This window comes from Hypomesus nipponensis, chromosome 17 (genome assembly GCF_054491055.1).
Source record: "Hypomesus nipponensis isolate SF chromosome 17, ASM5449105v1, whole genome shotgun sequence".
Classification (NCBI taxonomy): domain Eukaryota; kingdom Metazoa; phylum Chordata; class Actinopteri; order Osmeriformes; family Osmeridae; genus Hypomesus; species Hypomesus nipponensis.
In genome coordinates, this window is record NC_140377.1 from 9930958 (window position 1) to 9950516 (window position 19559).

Genomic DNA, 19559 nt, shown 5'->3' on the forward strand with positions numbered 1-19559 from the left:
GGTCAGTTCATAAAGAAAGAGACCTCAAGCAAAAGTTAACTACAAACATGACACTTTATTGAACGTTTTGCCTGAATTGGTTACAGAAACAAGAGTTAACTGTTTTACTTATCAGGGGGAAACAAGTTCTATACATAGGCATGCTGCGTCACTGCACAGTCACAGCTGTGAGACCAAGACCACCCCTGTCAGCTGCCCCGGATGGAACAGTCTGAAGGCAAGACAATACAGGAGTGGACAGGCAGGACATGACAAACTCAGGAAGGAGGGGTGTTTGGTTGGGCTGTCCTGGGACAACAAACTTGACATACGGTATATTGTGCAAATCTCACCAGTTTATACCATCTTTATAAACACAGAGAAGAAGATATATATTTGTCGGTACTCTTTTTTTTCCTTTTGTGTTCTCACACAGACACAGAGCTGTTTGGGTCCACTGATGATGATGTCACAAGAACCCCTGTGAGTTCCTGTGGGCCCCTGAGTTCCTCTCATTATGAAGTTCTTTAACTCAAGAACCTGCTTCTCTTATTCTCACCCAGGAAATCAGACAAAAATTGTGTCATCTGTTCCACTGAAAAATATGCTCTTTTTTTTATCACATGACTTTGACATAAATAGAATTAGTAGCTTAACAGTAGGTTGGAGAAATGGCTCACATGTAGAAATGGTGATGAGCATGCACAGATAGGTAGTCAACAAGTGCAAAATCTACTAAGTCACATCGTATTTATTTTGTACTCCACATTGAATGAAAACATGAGAATTGAAGCTGATTCCGGGGGTTGGGGGTGGGGTGTAGTTATTCTCTACCGTTACCGTACTGTTGACCAGCCTAACGCACAGATGGGCTCCGTCACGGCCTGCGGGACCCAGGGCCGGAGACCTGTAGCTGGGTCAACTAGAACCTGAGACGGCCTGGTTCTGTCCCAGTGTAGCTCTAACACAGCCTGTCCCTGGGAGAAGATGGGGGGGGGAGGGCAAGCTGTCTTTGCCGAGGACTGACTTTTCTTCTCTGACCTGGCCTTGTCTGGCTGAGCAAGCATTCCAATTGGTTCGACCTCCAGCTACTGTGGCAGACAGCCCCCCCCCCCCCCCCCCCCCAACACGGATTAACCCTTGACCTCCTGACCTTGCCTCATCAGTCCTTCCTTGGCAGTTGGTCATACCCAGGGTCACCATGTGAGATACCCATAGGGTGGGGGTCAAAGGTCATTCTACCATCCCTGCATGGTTCTCTGAATTCACCTTATAATATCACAGATAGTCATAATCTATGAAGTGCAAAACAACAACAACAATTCCGACAAGCATAATGTAATGAATGTAATCTCCCTCCCTTGACTTTTATATAACAAGCAGTGTTTTGACTGAGTTACTGTATGACGGTTCCAAGGTAGTTGCTAAGAGAAGGAAAACCACACCAAGATAACAGCAGATCCCTTACAGACAAAACCATTTGTCATTTTCTTGAACATTAATTTGCTTAAAAGGAAACAAAGCATGTCTAGCATATTAAAAAAATAATATGAATATTTCCAAAGAGACTAGCTTGAATTAAAAGGAAACAAGACACCATCGAGAGAGATGAAAGAGAAATAGAATGAGGGAAAAAGAGGAAGCAATATGACAAAATCATAAAGATTTGAACCGAAATCTCGAAATCCATTCACAAAGCCCCCAAAAATTAGAATAAAAAATGGGTTACAGTAATCGGATGTCCAGTGGTTTAATATTAGTCTGGTGTCTACAAACTTCTCTACTTCATAAAAAAAGGAAATACCCAAACAAGCTTTACAGCACTACTATGTACACAGCATCTAAGATGGCTGGTAGCTATATGGGGTTTTGGGAAGGGGGTGTTGAAATTGAGACCCAGCTTGTAGCAGGAGTCCTTCTTGGCACAAAAATTAGCTAGCTAATCACAGACGAAGGAGGGAGAGAGAGAGGTTCCTCCAGATAAGGAGGACAGCACAAAGCAGCACTGCCAACTCACGTTCACACGCCAAAGGGAAGGAGCCATTTTCTGACACAGATGGGGGTAGGGGGGGGGTTGACTGAAGGAAATCCCAGGCTCCTCTCTTCCTCCAGTATCTTGTTTGTCTTCCTACACCCGTCCTCCTTTCCTTTGCTAATCCTTCCCCCAAGTACATTCATTCTTTTCTCTTTCTCACACACACACAGTATATGTCATCTTTACAAGCTCCTACACTCCTTGCACAGACACTTTGGCCATTGCGCTTAATATAGGCAGTCACAATATATGGGGGCTGTGGAAATGTAACAGTCTACAGTGTCTCCGTTTCCGAGTCTGGCTGGGGGTTAGACTGGAGGAAGAGGGCCAGGCGCTGGCAGCTTGTGCTGTTGTCTCCCATCACTGATATAATCACAACCCCCACAAGCCCCCTCATTCTCACACAGGAACAGAAAAGCGTCAAAAGGGAGCCATCTCCTTGCTCTAGTTCCCTCTTATATAAAGTGACAGTATCTCCGGCTGCTTCAGACAGTCACTGGTCACAGGAGACTACTCCCGAAGTCTGACCTAGAAACACACACACACACACACCCCTCCACCTCCTCCTCCCCCCCCTGACTGACATAGCCACCGTCCAATCAAGAAACCCTTCCCACTGTCCATCCAATGGCAGCTTGGCCCTGCCCTTCAGGCAATCCCCCAGGTTGGGTGTCTCGTTTCGGCTGGGGTCCGTAAAGGGGTTCGGGGTTCAGTTAGCTCTGAGGAGGGAGTAGTCCGTGCAAGGTGGAGAAGATTGGGAGTAGTGTAGGTGGAACCTAGGATCCAATATTAACAGAGCAAAGCCGACCAGACATATTTGCCAATTCAGGAGTATACAGGCTGGATTAAGTCACCTTGAAAGGATAAAGAAGGGGTCCAAGATCCTTTTTTGTTCCGAGAACACAAAACCCACCTTACACAAACCCCCACACACACACACACACAAGGCTGGATTGTTTGGGGGAGTTCAATCTTTAATCTACACTGGCCATGTGCTGAATGACTGCTTTGTTGGGGAAGTGTTGTCCACCCAGAGCAAGGATGGAGAGCAGAGCCAAAGATGTGCTATCAGAAGCAGAAAACATAGGACCGAATATCTCAACAGAGACAGACAGGACAAGACAGGAAGGCTTCACAGTTTTACTACAGATTATACAGTGGTTCGTAGTCTCAGATGAACAAAAGAATTGGAGACAACACAACTGCCAACAATGTCATGTCCTGCTACAATTTTATTTAGCTTATTTTCCATTTTGGCTTTGTTGTCTGTTGTGTTGCCAAATGTTTAGATTTGTTGTTTTCTATCAGGGAGTCTTAAATCTCTGACAGAAGACTTCAGAGATTCAGACAAGCTCTGTCCTCCATTCCCTGCTCTCCTTCACACACAAACACGCCAGCAGAAGCTGGGGTGGTTGTCTGATTGATTGATTGACACACGCGTGTGTAAAGGCTCAGTCTCTCACCATACACACATACACTCACACACACAGTGGTGGAGGTGGGGATCCATGTCGAAGTTCTCCCCACAGGACTGCTCCTGTGTGTGTATGTGTGTGTGTGTGTGTGTGAGTCCTCTCGCTCATCTCTCCTCTTCGTTCCTCTTCTCTCTTCCCCATCCTCTCTTCCAGGCCTCCCCTTTACCACAGCTGTCTACCTGTGTAGGTGGGAGGGGCGGAGGGGACCTGTGTGTAGGGGGGGAGGGGGGGGGGCAAGGAGCGTTAGTCAACACAAATGCCTGGCATGTCACACACCCATGCATGTTCAACACATACACACACATACACACTGTATGTGCACACAGACACACGATGGACAGCACAAAAACACAGAGACAGTGTGTCGCCTCAATCCCACTAGTCCCTCTCTCACACAAACATACTTTCTGTCTGCGTGTCTGTCTCTATTCCACCCACCCACCCATCAACACACCCACACATCCATCGATGCATCCCCACACCCATAACTCTGAAAAGACCTAGCTCTTCAAGACTTTCCTGCATCACTTCCGCAGGAGGGAAAAGCCCTCACGTGTTCCTCCGTCTACAACAACATCCGCATGACTGCTCTGATGCGAGGGAGAGGCCAACTATTTAAAATTCTGACTGGGAGACGACTGGGATGGCGGGTCGACGTTCCCAGAGCGTTGTCAGAGCGTTCCCTGGCTGGGGCCCGCTCCGGTGTATTTATAGAGGGGGAGTCACCTGTGCCCGCCACTGTGCCCATCCATCCTGGGACAATAGAGAAGCTGCCAGCCTCTGGGACACAGCTAAATCACTCACACCACTGATAGTGCTGCAGCACACGCCCCCTTCCTCTCAGACACACACACACACACAGAAGGGCATCCACACGCTAGGGCATACACACTCTGGGACATACACCCGTTGAGGCGTACACACATGACGTATCCTTTATAGGCATCCAAACACACACATTCTCAGCCATACGTACGCCTCCAGGCATACACACACTCATGCGTAGACGCACACTTGCATATGGACGTGCATGTACACGCACACAGAAGAACACGCACGCAGACAGACAGACAGACACAAGTAGGCATACAATACAAGCATGTGCAAAGTTGCACACAGACGAGCTCGAACACGGATACGGGAACACACTCCCTCATGCTGGTAGAGTGCGTGAGGTGTGTGTTAGGTGTGTACCTGTGAGTGTGCTGGTGTACTCACCGCTCCACCATTCAGGATCATGGTCATCTCGGTGGGCTGGTAGACGTTGCTACGGAAGGGGGCACTGGGCCGGGGACCGGGGTTGCCGTTGTGGTGCCCTCCTCCGCTCCTCAGACCTGGCACAGAGGTGGCAGAGGTGGCAGAGGTGCCTTGAATGCACACAAGGAAGCCTTGTGAATTGGGCCTCAATAAGCCCTCACACACACACACACGCACTTTAGAATACGTGCTTGTTTTCTTACGCCGCACTCGCAAATGAGTACTTGTTTTTTTTACAGACACACTTTGAGCACTCTGTCTGACAAACATAAACAATCTCCCTCTTTCCTTTCCCCCCCCCCCCTCTCTTTCTCTCTCTCTCGCTCTCTCACAAAGTTGCACTCAGAAATACTAGAACAGTAGTTCTCAGCACTGTGTGGATCGTGCTTTCTTATTGGAGGTATTTTAAGCCAGATATGGTAATATGTCTGCTGTTCCATTACTCATAATGGCCTACATTCGCCCTGTAGTTTAACACCCATACTCTACCCCATTCTGCACAGTTGGCCAAACCCTTATTTACTGTTACTCCATTGGCTACTTCTGGGTCATATCAATTTGAAGCTAAGGACTTCATTGGACCTGTGTGCCGTAACATCACAGACAGGTCTCAGTATTTTCGAATACTGCCAAATACACAAGTGAGAATGATTTGTATTACTTGTGTGGGGCAAATCAAATGCACATCCTTTTATACAGCAGTTTTTTATACCTGCAGTGTTGTCGTCAAAGTTGTATCCCTGGTTCTCCACAAACTGCCTGTGGGACAGGGGGATGTCCTCGTCGAAGCTGGTCTCCCTCATGCGGGACGAGTTCTGCGACGTGTCGAAGTAGTCGGGGGCGGTGGGCTGGGGCGGGGGCCGCAGGCAGGAGTGAGCCTCGGGGACGGCGTGGAACAGCAGAAGCAGCCAGCCTTGCGCCACAAGCGCTATCGCCAATGCCGGCTCGTCCCAATCGGGCGACCTCCCCAGCCAGGCGTTGCCGTAGAGATAAAAGCCCACCCAGGCCACCCATAGGAGGAGGGACAGCAGGCAGGCCACCAACAGCCAGATGGCGTTACAACGCCACTGCCTGGTCTTCCCGCACAGCGCTAGCCCCGCGGCGGCGAGCGCGGCTAGCAGGAGGGCTAGCACGTAGCTGCAGGCCAACGAGAAGTCCAGGGGGAGGTACTGGCAGGCGGCACGGCCCTCCCGCAGCACGGTGAGGAGGAGCCACTCAGCGGCGATGATGCCCTGCACGGCGCTCAGCCCCAGCGCCAGCCCCGTCAGCGCACAGCCGCCGGGGCTCCGCCTCTCGCGGCCCAGCCTCCGCAGGCGCACGCCCTGCACCAGCAGGCAAGAGAAGCACACGGCAAACAGGAGGCCCCAGAGCGCGCGGCGGAGCAGGCACAGCTGCTCGTCCTGCTCGATCAGGTAGGCGAAGCTCAGGCCGAACAGGCCCACGATGCCCAGCAGGAGGAGGAGGATGGGGCCCACGCCGCTGCGCTTCTCGGCCTCGCTCACGTGGCGGAGGCGACACAGCAGGACCAGGCCCAGCAGCACGGACGCCAGGGCGCCGCCGGCCGCCACGGACTCCACGGCCACTCCCCAGATGGAGTCGAGGTCGCATAGGAGCGTGTAGGGGCGGACCAGACCCCAGCCGCAGCCCCGCGGCACGGAGGAAGTCCCTTCCTCGTCGTAGTCCTGGCAGCTTGCGCGCTGGGCAACGGAGAGGAGGAGGACGAGGAGGATAGGGAGGAACGCCATCTCTGAGAGGAGAGAGAAAGAGAGAGAAAAGATGGTTTCATTTCGGCTACCAAGTGTTTACTAAACAAAGCGTACGGACAACCTCTCAAAAAACTCTTCCAGTGAGTAACAACAACGCAGTTGACCTGACAAACTGTTTAGATGGAAACCATGGAGATCACTGTTGTGACGGAAACACTATTCCATGACAAAGACAACTCACAAACACCCAGCATCACAGCGTGACTCAACACATGGACAGAAGTAGGGATTCAATAAGTTGTCTCCACATTTGAATCATCCAGAGGCATCTGGTAGCAGCTGAATGTCAGAGGTTTGATATTCAGAAACAGACACAGCAGGAGCAGCAAGGTTCTTTTATCAAAGTAGATGGGTATGTAGTCATGTATGCTTTCAAGAAAACAGTGATATGAGGCAAGAACAGAGAATTCTCTTCAACGAACATCTCAGTGGACCAGCTGTGTAGGCTAACTAATATGTAGGCAGCGAGACAGGCATACATAATACAAACGCACTCTGTCACTTGATGCGCATACACACACACACACACACTTTAAAATAGAGCAGCTTTTGAAAACCATAGACAGTAGTGATTCAGCAAAATTCAGCGGCCTGTTTTGATCACTTTCCTTGTCTCCAGATCTTACACACACACGCACGCGCGCGCACACACACACACACACACACACACACACACACACACACACACACACACACACACACACACACACACACACACACACACACACACACACACACACACACACACACACACACACACACCACACCTCCAGCTCTTGGATATGCATTCTTTCCAAGCTGATCATCACCGTGTTTGTGTCTGTCAAATTACAACAGACACTGCACTGTTTTGTAGTTTGAGCAGCTTACAAGGCTGACTCTTTCTGTCTCTGTCTCTGTCTCTGTCTTTCACTCACACACACACACACAAACTTAAATAGAAGCAAACAGATTTGAGCAGGCCTAGTTACAGTCCACAACAACTGTGTCTCTCCAACAAAATATGTCACTGAACTTTTGCATATACTTTCCTAGCTACCTCAGACAGCTACATCCTCATATATCATATTACTGTTGACACACACTAATATCCCCCCCCAACACACACACACACACACACACACACACACAGAGAGGTATGTCTCCCATGAGAGACTTTAGTGTTGGTGGGCTTCCTGGTACAGCAGCTAGCTTGAATCTACCTCTCCAATTTACCTTAATGGTCATGACCAGAATATTTCCTCTCCAGCACGACTACAGAAATAGCCTGTAACATAATATTTACATGCCACATAAAGGCCACTTGGCTGTCCTCCATGAAATAGCTTCAGAGACACCTAAGGAGAACTGAACTGAAATAATCAAGTCCATCCACAAACTGGTGTTTCCTACTAAGGAAAAGGATTTGGCTTCCCTTTATCCGTCCCTACAGACTATTATGGGATGGCCCAGGTTCAGCAGGGGCCCCCAGCCTACTGCAGACATAGGCCCACTGAAGTTGACAGCAGGGCCAATCACATCAATCATGCCCTTTACACGTATTACGTGACTTTCCTTAATTGAATAGACAATCGTTACACACAATGAGCTTCAAAACTGATGGGGCTCTGACAGTTGCCCTTAAAATACCGTCATGAATTCAACTTCAATAGGAACTGCTGTGAGGCTTTGAGGTGAACAAGCCTTTTTCAGTTCCAAACAAGACGATTTGTGTTTGTGTTGTGATCTCTCCCACTAAGTTTGGGGAATGCTAGTGCACAAGGAGTGCATGTATCCCCCGTAACTGAGACAAAGCCCCTGCAGACTGGCCTGTAGCTCAAGCTCAGGACATGAAGGGAAGAGAGTTGGCCAAGGTCTTCTTCTCGGAGGTAACTGGGCCACAGTTAACAGGTCATGTCTGAACACCCGGTTGGCAGGCTACTATGATTGGCAGAGGTCCAGTGGGTTGTCATGGCAGCCCATCCCTGGATCAGAGGTGTATGTGTTTACCTGTGAGAGATTTAGATATATATATGTGTGTGTGTGTGCTTACAGGCAGTGTAACAACTAGAGTCGCTCCAGTCATTAATTGTGCAGCCTTTAAAGTGCCTGCCTGCACACACTATTTGAGCATTTTTAACTCAGGGGCTGTTAACGTCTTGTGAGCTTTAATATGCAAGTTTGCCTTCACAGCTCAGAAGGTGTGTGTGTGTGTGTGTGTGTGTGTGTGTGTGTCATGTGTCTAATGTACCGTGCATGTGAATGTGTGTGTAGTGTAAGGCGTTGCAAACCCTTCAATCCCTCCCTTCACCCCCATCACCAAAATGTTCACCCCAAACCTCCAGTCTCTCTTCTTCCACCTTGTAAAGCAGCAGCAACAAACAGCCTCTGGATATTGCTGGGCTACATTAACATCAATCAGTGCTTCCAGAGGGATGAGTCACCTAAACACAGCTCTCACCGACACACAACTCACGCTACACACACACACACACACACTCACACAAATGTACACACGCTAACTCACACCCCGCACACACACACATGCAACTACATACACGCTCAAGCGCTCATGGACGTACACACTTGCACAAAAACAAACATGTATGCAAGTACACCCCATCGTGGACATACACACATGCTGCCACACACACACACACACACACACCAAGGGTGCTGCATTCGCTTCTCACACCATGTTGTTTACTGGCTGAGCCCCTGATAACCATGGTTACGCCCCAGCTCTGTAAGAGAGGAGCTAAACGCAAATATAATAAAGAGCGAGAGGAGGAGAGAGAGAGAAAGAGAGAGAGAGAGGGGGGGGAGAGAGAGAGAGAGAGAGAGAGAGAGAGAGAGAGAGAGAGAGAGAGAGAGAGAGAGAGAGAGAGAGAGAGAGAAGGAGAGAGAGAGAGAGAGAGAGAGGGAGAGAGAGAAGGAGAGAGAATGGAGGGGCCAGCAGTGTTTTTCAGTCCTCTCTCTCTTTTCATTCTTTGTTTATTCTGACAGGGACTGTGAAGCACATATCTGCAGAAGACCTTGAACGACAGGTGAGAGAGAGAGAGAGAGACACTAAGCAAGCAGGAGAGTGTGAAAAATCCATATCTTGACACACGTCTGCTCACACGCATGCAGTTAATCACTGGAGCACAGATGGCAGAGACTAACCCACTGGTGATCATCTGGGGACTGGAGGAAGTACATGGACCCAGAGAGCTGCCAGTTACACACATATACACATTTGCTCTCTCTGCCTCTCTCTCTCCCTCTGTCTTTTTGACATGAGTCACGTAGAAGAGGACAGCCCATGGCCTTTCTTTCCCATGAAACACAACTAAAAGAACTCAGGATGTCAGCGCATTGTCCTCCCCCCTCTCTCTCTCTCCTCCCCTCTCTCTCCGTCTCCCTCCACGCAGCCGTGTCTGTCCTCGCCTACATTTAAATCCTCTCTTCGTTTGGAGCTGCGCCCCCCCCCCCCCCCCCCCCCCCCACCACCACCACCACCAAACCCTCCCCACCCCTCGTTGGGCAGTCTCGTCTCTCTGCCACATTTGAAGATGTGCTGTGAACGACGTGCCTCCCTCCCTCCATGTCTTTCCCTCTCTCCCCGTAACCCAATCACAACCCATCCTTTTCCTCCGTACGCCTCTTCCAAACCAATCTCTCCCTCTCTCGTTGCCAGCCTCGCTCCCGCCTCCCTACCCTCGTGTTTCATCTCCCCTCACTCTCTTCTCCCTTCCTCTCTTTCCCTGTCTTCTCTCTCCCTCCCTCTCCGCTCCCTTACCCCCTCGTCTCAATCCCTCCCTCCCTCCCTCCCCGCACCTTCCCTCTTCTCTTCTCCCTGTCCTCTTATATAATGGGGATAGGATCCAGCTCTTGCTAGTTCTGCATCATAGCTGCTATTGTTGCTGTTACCAAGGCTCTTCAGAACCAGACGGATGGTTCCTACACATACACGCGCGCTTGTTTTTAACGATCAAATCCAAAAAAGAACTAGCACGCACATAAACCCAACCCGCTTTCACAGCGGCTTGATGCACCTATTTGTGTACACTTAATGCAGACACCATTGACACACCCACCCACTGTCGGTGGCTGCTGCAGTCAGCACATGGCTGTCTGTACCGTATTGAATACAGGCTGGTGTCATTCCTTATCGACGTGTTCACTGCGTGGTTAACCCTTTTGTGGCGTTCGAGGGTCTGATGGCATGACGACACTGGGTTTTTAAAACAATACGGACATCACCATTTCTGTGAATGAAGATATTTTCCTGTGTCATACCTATAGACATTTCCTGCGTCATATTTGAATAGGAAATGAATCGATTCCGATGATTTCGTCAACTGAACTAGGTCCCCGGACGTGGCAGGGAGTCATCCTTCCTGTGTGATTACCTTCCCCAGCCTCATCCCAGAGACGAGGGCACAGCCAGATGCTGGCTAATTACCATCATGATAACTGGCCAGATCATTACGTTCTGACGAGCATCCCTGCACTCCCTCACCATGTGTGTGTGGGGGGGGTGTGTGTCTTTGTGTCTCTCTCTTTATGTGTGTGAGTGTATCTGTTTCTCTCTCTAATCCTGTCCTCTTCTGTGCACCCATCACTCCCATTCATATTCATGTGATTCAACAGTGTAATATGTTTGTGTATTCTAATACAGTGATCCAGATGTGGGGGCCGGCAGATGTTAGGGTCAGAAGGACACTTCCGGGGCCAAAGAGAAAAGCTGTCCTGGTGTCTGCCCCCACCACGCACACACACACACACCTGCCCCAGGGCCCATTTTAAGGCTAATGCTAAATGTTGTTCTGTAACTGGAGTAGTATACATTGCCATTTTTCCATGGGTCAAGTCTAGGGGCCTAAATTCAATGGTCCACAAACTCATCCTTGCTTTCTCCCTTTCTTTAAAGTAACTTATTTTCTGACATGATTGGCCAGCAACAAAATATGAACGTCTACAGAGCTCTGAATCACTTAGCCTTCAACCAAGAAAGGGTGGATGGAAGGATGCATTTGAATAATATTCCAAATGAATTTAAAGACAGGGGGAGGGGGGTCAGAGAGCGGGTCAAAGTTCAAATAAAGAGGCCATGGGAGAATAAAGGTCAACAGCAAGCTTCTTGTGGTTCTGATTCTGAGTCTAAGGGGTTGCGATAGCTTAGAGGCTGACCTCGCTCCATACAGAGCAGGTCACCATCCTGGTGATCTCCATCTCCAAAGACCTGGAGGTGTGTCTTTACACCGAACGCGAGGAAGGAGAAAGGGGGAGACCAGACAGAGAGTACGCATGTCTTCCCTGGGGACTGACGTCAGACGCACCCCACAGCTGGGATTGACAGATAAACAGACAGCATCACTCGAGAAGCATAGAAAAGAGAGAGAGAGAGAACGGCAGAAGAGAGGAGGAAATGAGTGGGAAAAGAGGGAGAGAGGAGGGCGGTGAGAAACGGGTGTGCGAGAGAGAGAGAAAACGGAATGAGATTGAACGGAGTGATTGAAAGAAGAAAAAAAAAGAGGTGGCCCCTTCACTCCATCCCTCCAGAGTCTGTGTGTGCGTGTGTGTGTGTGTGTAGCTATTCCCTCGGCCCCTCCCTCCTCTCAAGACATCTCTAGCCTGGGTAATTAGGTCTCATTAACATGGGACTGGGCACACAGCGTGACCATATGCTAATTGACTTGGCAGTTAACAGTCCGAATGTTTAATCTCACCCCCCCCCCCCATTACACACGCACACTGACGAACCTCCTCTATGGAGACCAAAGAGGTCGGAGGAAAGCGACTGGAGGGAACAATTGTTCAGACGAAGGCCTTGTGTGTTCCTCCTCCATGTGATTAAATCAACACAGATCAGTCATCCTGGGTGAAAGGAGAGCTATGTGGGTGCGCGGTTTGGGATCGCAGGGGCTCAGGGGAGGTCAGGGTCGTGATCGTGACGGTCCCTCGGGATGGCGGGCTGGTGAGGCACAGGGAGGAGGAAGAGGAGGAGAGAGGGGAGGAAGGAATGTCGAGAGGAGGGCAAGGAGAGGAGGAGGGAAAGAAGGGAGAGAGCAGGATGTGCGGAGGACGCTCGAGCTTGGAAACGAGCCTCCTCTTATGTCACTGAGACGAGCTGCCGCCTTGAGCCGCGCACGAGCGCACGCACGCGTGCCAATGCAAAAAAGAGAGTTGGACGTTTGCCTCGATATCGCATGCAGCCACATATACTCACTCTTCACATGTTCACATGCATGGGCTATACCACATGCACATGGTTGGCACATGACAGAAAGCACATGCATACACACACACACACACACCCCCCACACACACACACACACAGCGCATATGGTTAAAGGGCCTTGGGATGTAGCATCAAGTCCCCCGAGAGCCTTGAAACACTAACTGTGTCATGAAAATCAGAAGCTCAGAATAAACTACTCTCGTCTATACTGCTTGTATTGATTTATGACAGAACACAGAACCCACTCAAACATGCCCGGCGGCATTCTAACTGGACCTGATACAATTAGAGCCACAACCACACAGCATAAGAGGCATCGGGCTGGAAAACCACGTTATAATCATGACTTAGAAATGGGACATTGAAAAAAAAGTGACAAGCCAAGTCCATGTTGCCGAGCAACAACCCTCCACTCATGTTTCGTGTAGTATGCTGAAGTAAATCTGTCTGAGTATAATTTACTAACCTTGTGAAAACGTCTGCCAAACCCTGGGACAGCACCACGCTTACTCGAGGTCAAAAGAGGCTGGCCTTGCCAGGAACTGACCTCAAAGTCTCACCTTTAGGCAGATACCTATTTAGAGAATGTTCTTCATTCAGACAGTCTCACCCCACCACACCCACCTGCCCCTGCCCCCCCCCCCCCCCCCCCCCCTGCTCCCCTCCAATCCCACCATCCCCCAACAATGCTGACCAAATGGGAGGGTCCACGGAGCTTCCAGAAGAGATTGTTTGTGACGGACGAGGGCCAGGCCCATTGTAAGCAGGGTAAGGGTGATCTCAAATCCTAGATAAAGTCAGAACTGAGTCTTCGATGCACAGTGTGTGTGTGTGTGTGTGTGTGTGTGCGTGTGTGCGTGTGTGTGTGTGTGTGTGTGTGTGGACGGGTCGAGTCTTTTCAAATACTCATGGAGATCAAGTGACACCTCCAAAAACATATCTAACCATAATGTAATCAGAAAGTAAACCCCAAATTACAACAAAACATCCGATTTCATAAAAGGTATCTCCAGGTTTATACAATTACAAATAAGTAAAAAGACATGGGTAATTGATCAACTGACTTCATCTGAGAATTACACGTTGATGTCGTTACATGGGGTCTGTTTTTATTGTACATCTATCATACAGGTCAAGGCTGTGCGCGCAGGCGTTGCGCGTAAACTCATATTTCCCAAACAACAGGGTCTGCTGTGGACATGCCCTTTGAGCCTCTAGCAAATACCAGGCCCCCGAGCGAGCTTACATATTTAAACCCCGCATCTGGTGCACCGCCATCACTACTCTCACAAGACTGTCAACCGTGCAACTTCCACTTCACCGGCAATGAACACAGGAATAGCCCACACAAGCACAGCAAAGGTGATATATTCTAATCTCTAGTAGCATCCGGCTGAAATGATCACGTCAATAAGGCTCACAAAACATGCATGTCAATCAGTTCTCTCTCTATCTCGACGACCCCCCCCCCCCCCTACTCCTCTGATCGATCCATACTCAATGGGAATTGTGGGAACGTTGCCTACCTTCAGCGATGTAAACAAATTCGGTTGAAACGATTGTTGAATGCACGTGTAATTATTTGGTGCTATTGGGAAATGTCACATTTCGAATTTGAGCCCTCTTGCTGGGTCTGCGTTGACACTCTCCATTCACGTTCCCCCGACGGCCGATCAAGTATTCATGCGCCCCTATCAAATTGTTCAACCCGTTCAAGAAGAACGATCAGATGGAGAGTTCCCTTACAACGATTTAATAAGCCTATGGCGAGACTGCTTTTAGGATGCCAGGATTGGGTTATGGTGATTGCTTTTCATAAATCCTTTGTTCAGTGGTGCGTTTCCCCCAAACGAACACCTTCTGTCATGAATACACGAGAATCATCGAAATATATAAAAGACATTAGAGAAAATGTAAAATCCCGATGTTGACAGGCAGCTTGACGAATCCAGCAGCAATCCTGCTACCTCGCTGTTACACTGCGGAGTGCCCGGGTCGACGTTCACTTCTCCCCGCTGCACATCTCCCGACTGACTGCATCACCCGCGTATGACAGTTCGGCACTCCGCATTACATGCGTTATGTTAATCCCACTCTGCACAAGCAGAATACATGACAGCTCCACCGATCAACCACAGCACTCTGACTTCGTTTCGTCCACCCTCTCTCTTTCTCTCTCTTTCTTTCGTGTCCTTTTCAGAACAATCTTCTCCAGGACGCTGCCCCGAGGGTTCAGATGTCAATTCCTCTCTGAAAAAGGTCGTTCACACAGCAGGTCAACCAATTCTGCTTATTGTTTTTGGGACTCAGGGCGCTTTGCTTCACGATAAAACCCGATATATTCGATGAAAATTTAAATATTACACCGACAATTGTGCGTAGTTTTTGCCTTCGCTTCGATTTCACTGCTTTTGGAAAAGCAGGGACAGGAGAACGTGGTGCTGTGATGATACTAGTGTATCCTTCTGCTTGAACACGCGCGTCCTCAGCTGTTCGATTCAATCTGTCCGGGAAGGGAGGCGTGTTTGAGTGACTGAGGTCCCGCCCCACCACCCCGGAGCAGAATAACGTGAGCGCTGGCCCAAGGGGAGATTTACAGGAGTGTTTTCTTCCTGAATCACCACCCTAAACTGTTATCAGCTGTTCGTTTGCTTCAGATGTTGTCATACAATATATAGAAGACGCACGGAGTGGGTTGGTGGAAAGCTTGAACGGCAGCCATATTGATTTCCATCCATCACTGGTGCGTAATCCGGGTAATTACAGTCGATAATCAAATGCCATTGCCACAGATACACAGAGGAGCAGCCTATTTTTGTGAAGGGTACGAGCCAACATCCTTCTGTCCTCATGGGATTGTAAATAATCTGAGGGTTGGGTTAATCATCTGCTCTTTGTCCTGCTGCCCTTGCTGATTATGGCATCGGGCCAAATCCTTGAGCATAGGACGTGGTGTAGGAGATGAAGGCAAAACGCATCTTTACCACAGTGACACAAACACCGTGCACACACAAACACACATACACTCTCTATTGTAAATAGTAAAATCATTGTGAGCTTCTGTCTTTACAGGACAGCCATTTGTTCATGTGTTTTTCTGTTTCGCTCACACTTTTTCTCTCACAATAACTTTCCCCCTCTCTCTCTCTCTCTCTCTCTCTCTCTCTCTCTTTCTCTCTCTCACGCTCTCAAACAAACACAAACACACAGATGGAGGTGAGAGTGTGGTGGGCTCAGGGCTCTAAGGAGGCGATCATGTAGAGCAGCAGCTGATGGCGGAGCACTAATCTGACAGGTGCACCCTGGGAGAGAGCGACGGCAGGGGGAGGGGCAGGGGGGGGGAGGGGACGGGGAACTCCCCCCAGACAGACAAGGCCGTGGCTGCCCAGGGGATAAAGTAGTGTTCTTCTGTCAAATGACCCCTACAGCCCCCCTCCCCCCAACCCCTTGAAACGTATCTTGATCATCATCGTCATCATGAATCTTTATTGACTGCTTGTGTTAAGAGTTTGTCCCCAACCAATAAATGGGGATGCATGGCCAGGCTCCAAGTCTGGACTAGTTTGGCCACCTTTGGATCAGCATGGGATTAGACAACGTCCAGGAACGAGCCGTCTCTGAAGGATCCCACCCCAGGAACCCGCGGTAGAGCACGAAGATTGAACACATCGTTTCCTCAACAGCGCACGAGGACCAATCTTTGCACTCCGAGGGGTTTGAAAGAAAAATGACAAGAAACGTATCACTCCCTGACCATTTCAAGTTAACACGTAAGAAGCTTACGCCCTGCCCAGTCGTGATTGTTGTGTAACCGGCCCCGTGGTGAGTGACTGCGTTCAGGTGAGCCACAGACTGCCCTATGTGGTGGCCTGTACGACAAGTTCATTAAAGCTACCGGGCAAAATACTGTCGACTCAGATCATTCGACGTGTACACATTTATGATCCTCTCACACGCGCGCATGCAGTGTGATCACGTGGAAGGGAAGTGAACCAGTAACACACCAGGTGAGTATGCATCCAAACGTAGGCAACAACACAAACCCATATATTTTGTACTCCTCCCCTCCATACTGGCATGCTTGTGTGTGTGTGTGTTACGCGGTATGATCAGAAACAGTCTTTTGGGTCTGCAGGTCAGATTAAACCAGAGCGGTAAGAGAGGATTCCTATCCCAAGCAGCCAGTATTTATAGGGGTTACTGTGGGACAGGATGGTCATGTGTGGAGCTCAGTCACACACCGATATAGCAGGGCAGTGTCCAGACAGAGGGTGGAGAGAGAGGCTGCAGATTGAGGAGGTGTACTGAATGGTGGGTAGTGCAGGGGCCAGAGTGTTTTCTCCTAACTTCAAATTTGGGGCCATGTATAGCTTTGAAGTTCTTCTCTATAAAGTATTTGAGTCTGTCCCTCTATTTCTGTCTCTCTTCCTCTCCCTCTCTCTTCACTAAGCTGAAGGTCTCTGGAGGTCAGCTCCCCCTCCAGGGAGCGCGACTCTGCTCCTCTCCCTGGACACCTGGCTCTCGCTAGGCTTCTTACCGACCGACTGAATCCTGCCCTGCTGCTCAAACAGACACGTAAGCCCTGGAACCTCCGAGTGCCTGGGGCATAGCATAGCCAGTCCTATTCTTCTACCGAGAAGAGGACAGGACAAACACACTGACCGCACGCTTTAACTGTCCCTTATGACACATGTCAGGATGCTAGCCCATGACCTCACAGGATGTGATTACTATGACAGGATGCAGGTGTGTCAGGCAGGAAGAGGGCTAATTTTAAGAGAAGGTGGGTGGACCGACCCTCATACTTAAGTAGGACACCATCGTGTGTCATTTTGATTTTATAATGTATAAACAACGGGTCTGTGTGTGTTAAGTGAGGCTGGTGAAGGCTGACAAGGTCAGTTTCTTTCACTTACATGCACACACTCGTACACACACTTCAACACACATACCCTGTCGTGCTTCCTGATTGGGCTCTGATGAGATGTGCTGACATGGTCATTGGGGTAATTATGCGGTAGAGGATAATCCTGGCCTCATCTGTCCAGCCGATTCAAGGAGAATTCTGGGTAACTTAAGTCTGCCGTCTGTCTTCATCCACCCCCACAGGGGTTTGGCGACCTTTAGGAGAGGCCTGGCCTCTGTGGGTTAGGGCATATGTTAAAAGGTCTACAGATAGTGACCTCTATAAGACACCTATGTAAACACACAGGCACACACAGATAAGAAAGCACAAACACAGGCATCAGCAGGGAGAGAGACAGAGAGAGAGAGAGAGAGAGAGAGAGAGAGAGAGAGAGAGAGAGAGAGAGAGACAGAGAACACATTTTCTTCATCTTTCAGAGAGATCTGTGATGAATGTGGTCTCCTCAGCTTTTCTCAGGCCTGAGAGGGTCAGGGTTAGGTTAGTAGACTAAAGGCCAGGATTACTCATTGGTCATCCAATCAAAGAAGGAGGAAAAGGGCAGGTGATTTTGTGTGAGTTTGTTTTGAAAGGCCTCTAGAGTGACAAGGGATAAGCCTAGTGTCATACTAGGGTGCAAATATTCCTACATTGACGCTCTTGATTCTGCAAACAAAGCGTATTGCTTTTTTATTAGACATTATTACAAGTAGGTGTAAAAAATGCCTACATAGTCAAAGATACCGAACAAACTACTCAATTCACACCATTTTTATTAAATGGAGCAAATATTTTAGTAGTCAATCCTATCAAACAAACAGTTTCATTCAAAACTATGAGCCAAAGTCAAACTCTCTCTCTACCCTTCTCTTTCATCTATTTTTCCCTGTCTCCATTCCCCATCTCTCTCTCTCTATTTTAAAACCCCAAACAGTCGTTCTCTTACCCTCTCCTCCTCCCCCTCTCTGTCTTTCTCTTTCTGCCCCCCCCCCCCCCCCCCCCCCCCCGCCACACACACACTCTATTTCTCATTCTCTCTCTTTCTCCGCCCAGGCCCAGACCCAGACCCATGCTCTGGCCTCTGGAGGTTCAGTGTTACCGCCGCACAATTGCCCAGCCGAGTGGAAGCTGATTTAGTCTGGCATGGGGCACCATGTGAGGGGGGCCTGAGCCAGCATCAGGCCAGCCCACTGGAGAGCCCCCTCCCTGGGCATGGGACAGGGGCGGTGAGGGGTGGGGGCTGGGTGGAGGAAGGAGGGAAAATGGATTTAGAGATTACTGTATAGGATATACATGCCATGACAGATACCTAACCCCCTCATCCAAATGCACACACAAACATACATGCCACACAAACACTTTTGCTGCTCAATCTTTTCACTATTCACCATCGAAATACACACACAGGCTCAGACATCAGACAGACAGATAATCCTCACCCAAGACTGGCATTTGATGTGACCCCCAGTCCCCCAAGACACACGCACACACGCACACACACACAGACGTACACACATGCACACACTTAAACGGGTGTATGGATTTGAGGTCACAGCATGTGGCTAGATCAGGGGTTCCAGATTATAGCTTTTATAGGGCAGCAGGCAGATGTATGTGAGTATGTTCACTGGAAAGGACACACCAGCAACTTACTGTATTCGTCCAAAAGCAGCCACTGATATGGGGCACTGCAATGCAACGGCAAAACCCCTAACAGACATACTATACACAAACCGAGGAGTTCCACAAATAAGGGCTTCTTTGCACGTGTTTACGGCTCTTCTTCAGGGAAATGTTGAAATCTTTCATCTATGTAGACTGCTGTAGCAAAACCAGGTCTATAGAATGTGCCAATGTTTTGATAGAGAACGGTCCTGTCAGAACGTGCTGTATGTTTTTCTTGGAGCTGAAAGTGAAAGCTTTGACATTTAAGTGCCTC

General features: G+C 49.3%; 1 protein-coding gene across 7 annotated transcripts; it reads right to left on the reverse strand.

Annotated features, from left to right (window-relative positions):
• Positions 1-35: 35 nt before the first annotated feature.
• gprc5ba (G protein-coupled receptor, class C, group 5, member Ba) lies at positions 36-15280 on the reverse strand. Of its 7 annotated transcripts, none has more exons than XM_084678294.1 (4): positions 14244-15280; positions 5459-6493; positions 4684-4856; positions 36-3696 (listed from the first exon to the last, which is right to left on the reverse strand). In XM_084678294.1, the coding sequence occupies exons 2-4, from the start codon at positions 6489-6491 to the stop codon at positions 3652-3654; spliced, it is 1251 nt and encodes a 416-aa protein (XP_084534420.1). In that variant the 5' UTR covers positions 6492-6493; positions 14244-15280; the 3' UTR covers positions 36-3651. The 7 variants fall into 7 exon arrangements, with proteins under 7 accessions (XP_084534420.1, XP_084534424.1, XP_084534423.1 ...); XM_084678298.1 differs by having other exon boundaries at positions 4684-4823; positions 14244-15277; XM_084678297.1 differs by having other exon boundaries at positions 4708-4856; positions 14244-15274.
• Positions 15281-19559: the final 4279 nt, after the last annotated feature.

Excerpts from the sequence above, each read along its gene's own strand:
- gprc5ba (XM_084678294.1), bottom strand. The coding sequence starts at position 6,491 with ATGGCGTTCCTCCCTATCCTCCTCGTCCTCCTCCTCTCCGTTGCCCAG. Across the intron at positions 4,857-5,458 it reads CTTTGACGACAACACTGCAG|GCACCTCTGCCACCTCTGCC; the intron begins GTATAAAAAACT and ends TGTGCATTCAAG. Across the intron at positions 3,697-4,683 it reads GTACACCAGCACACTCACAG|GTCCCCTCCGCCCCTCCCAC; the intron begins GTACACACCTAA and ends CCCTACACACAG.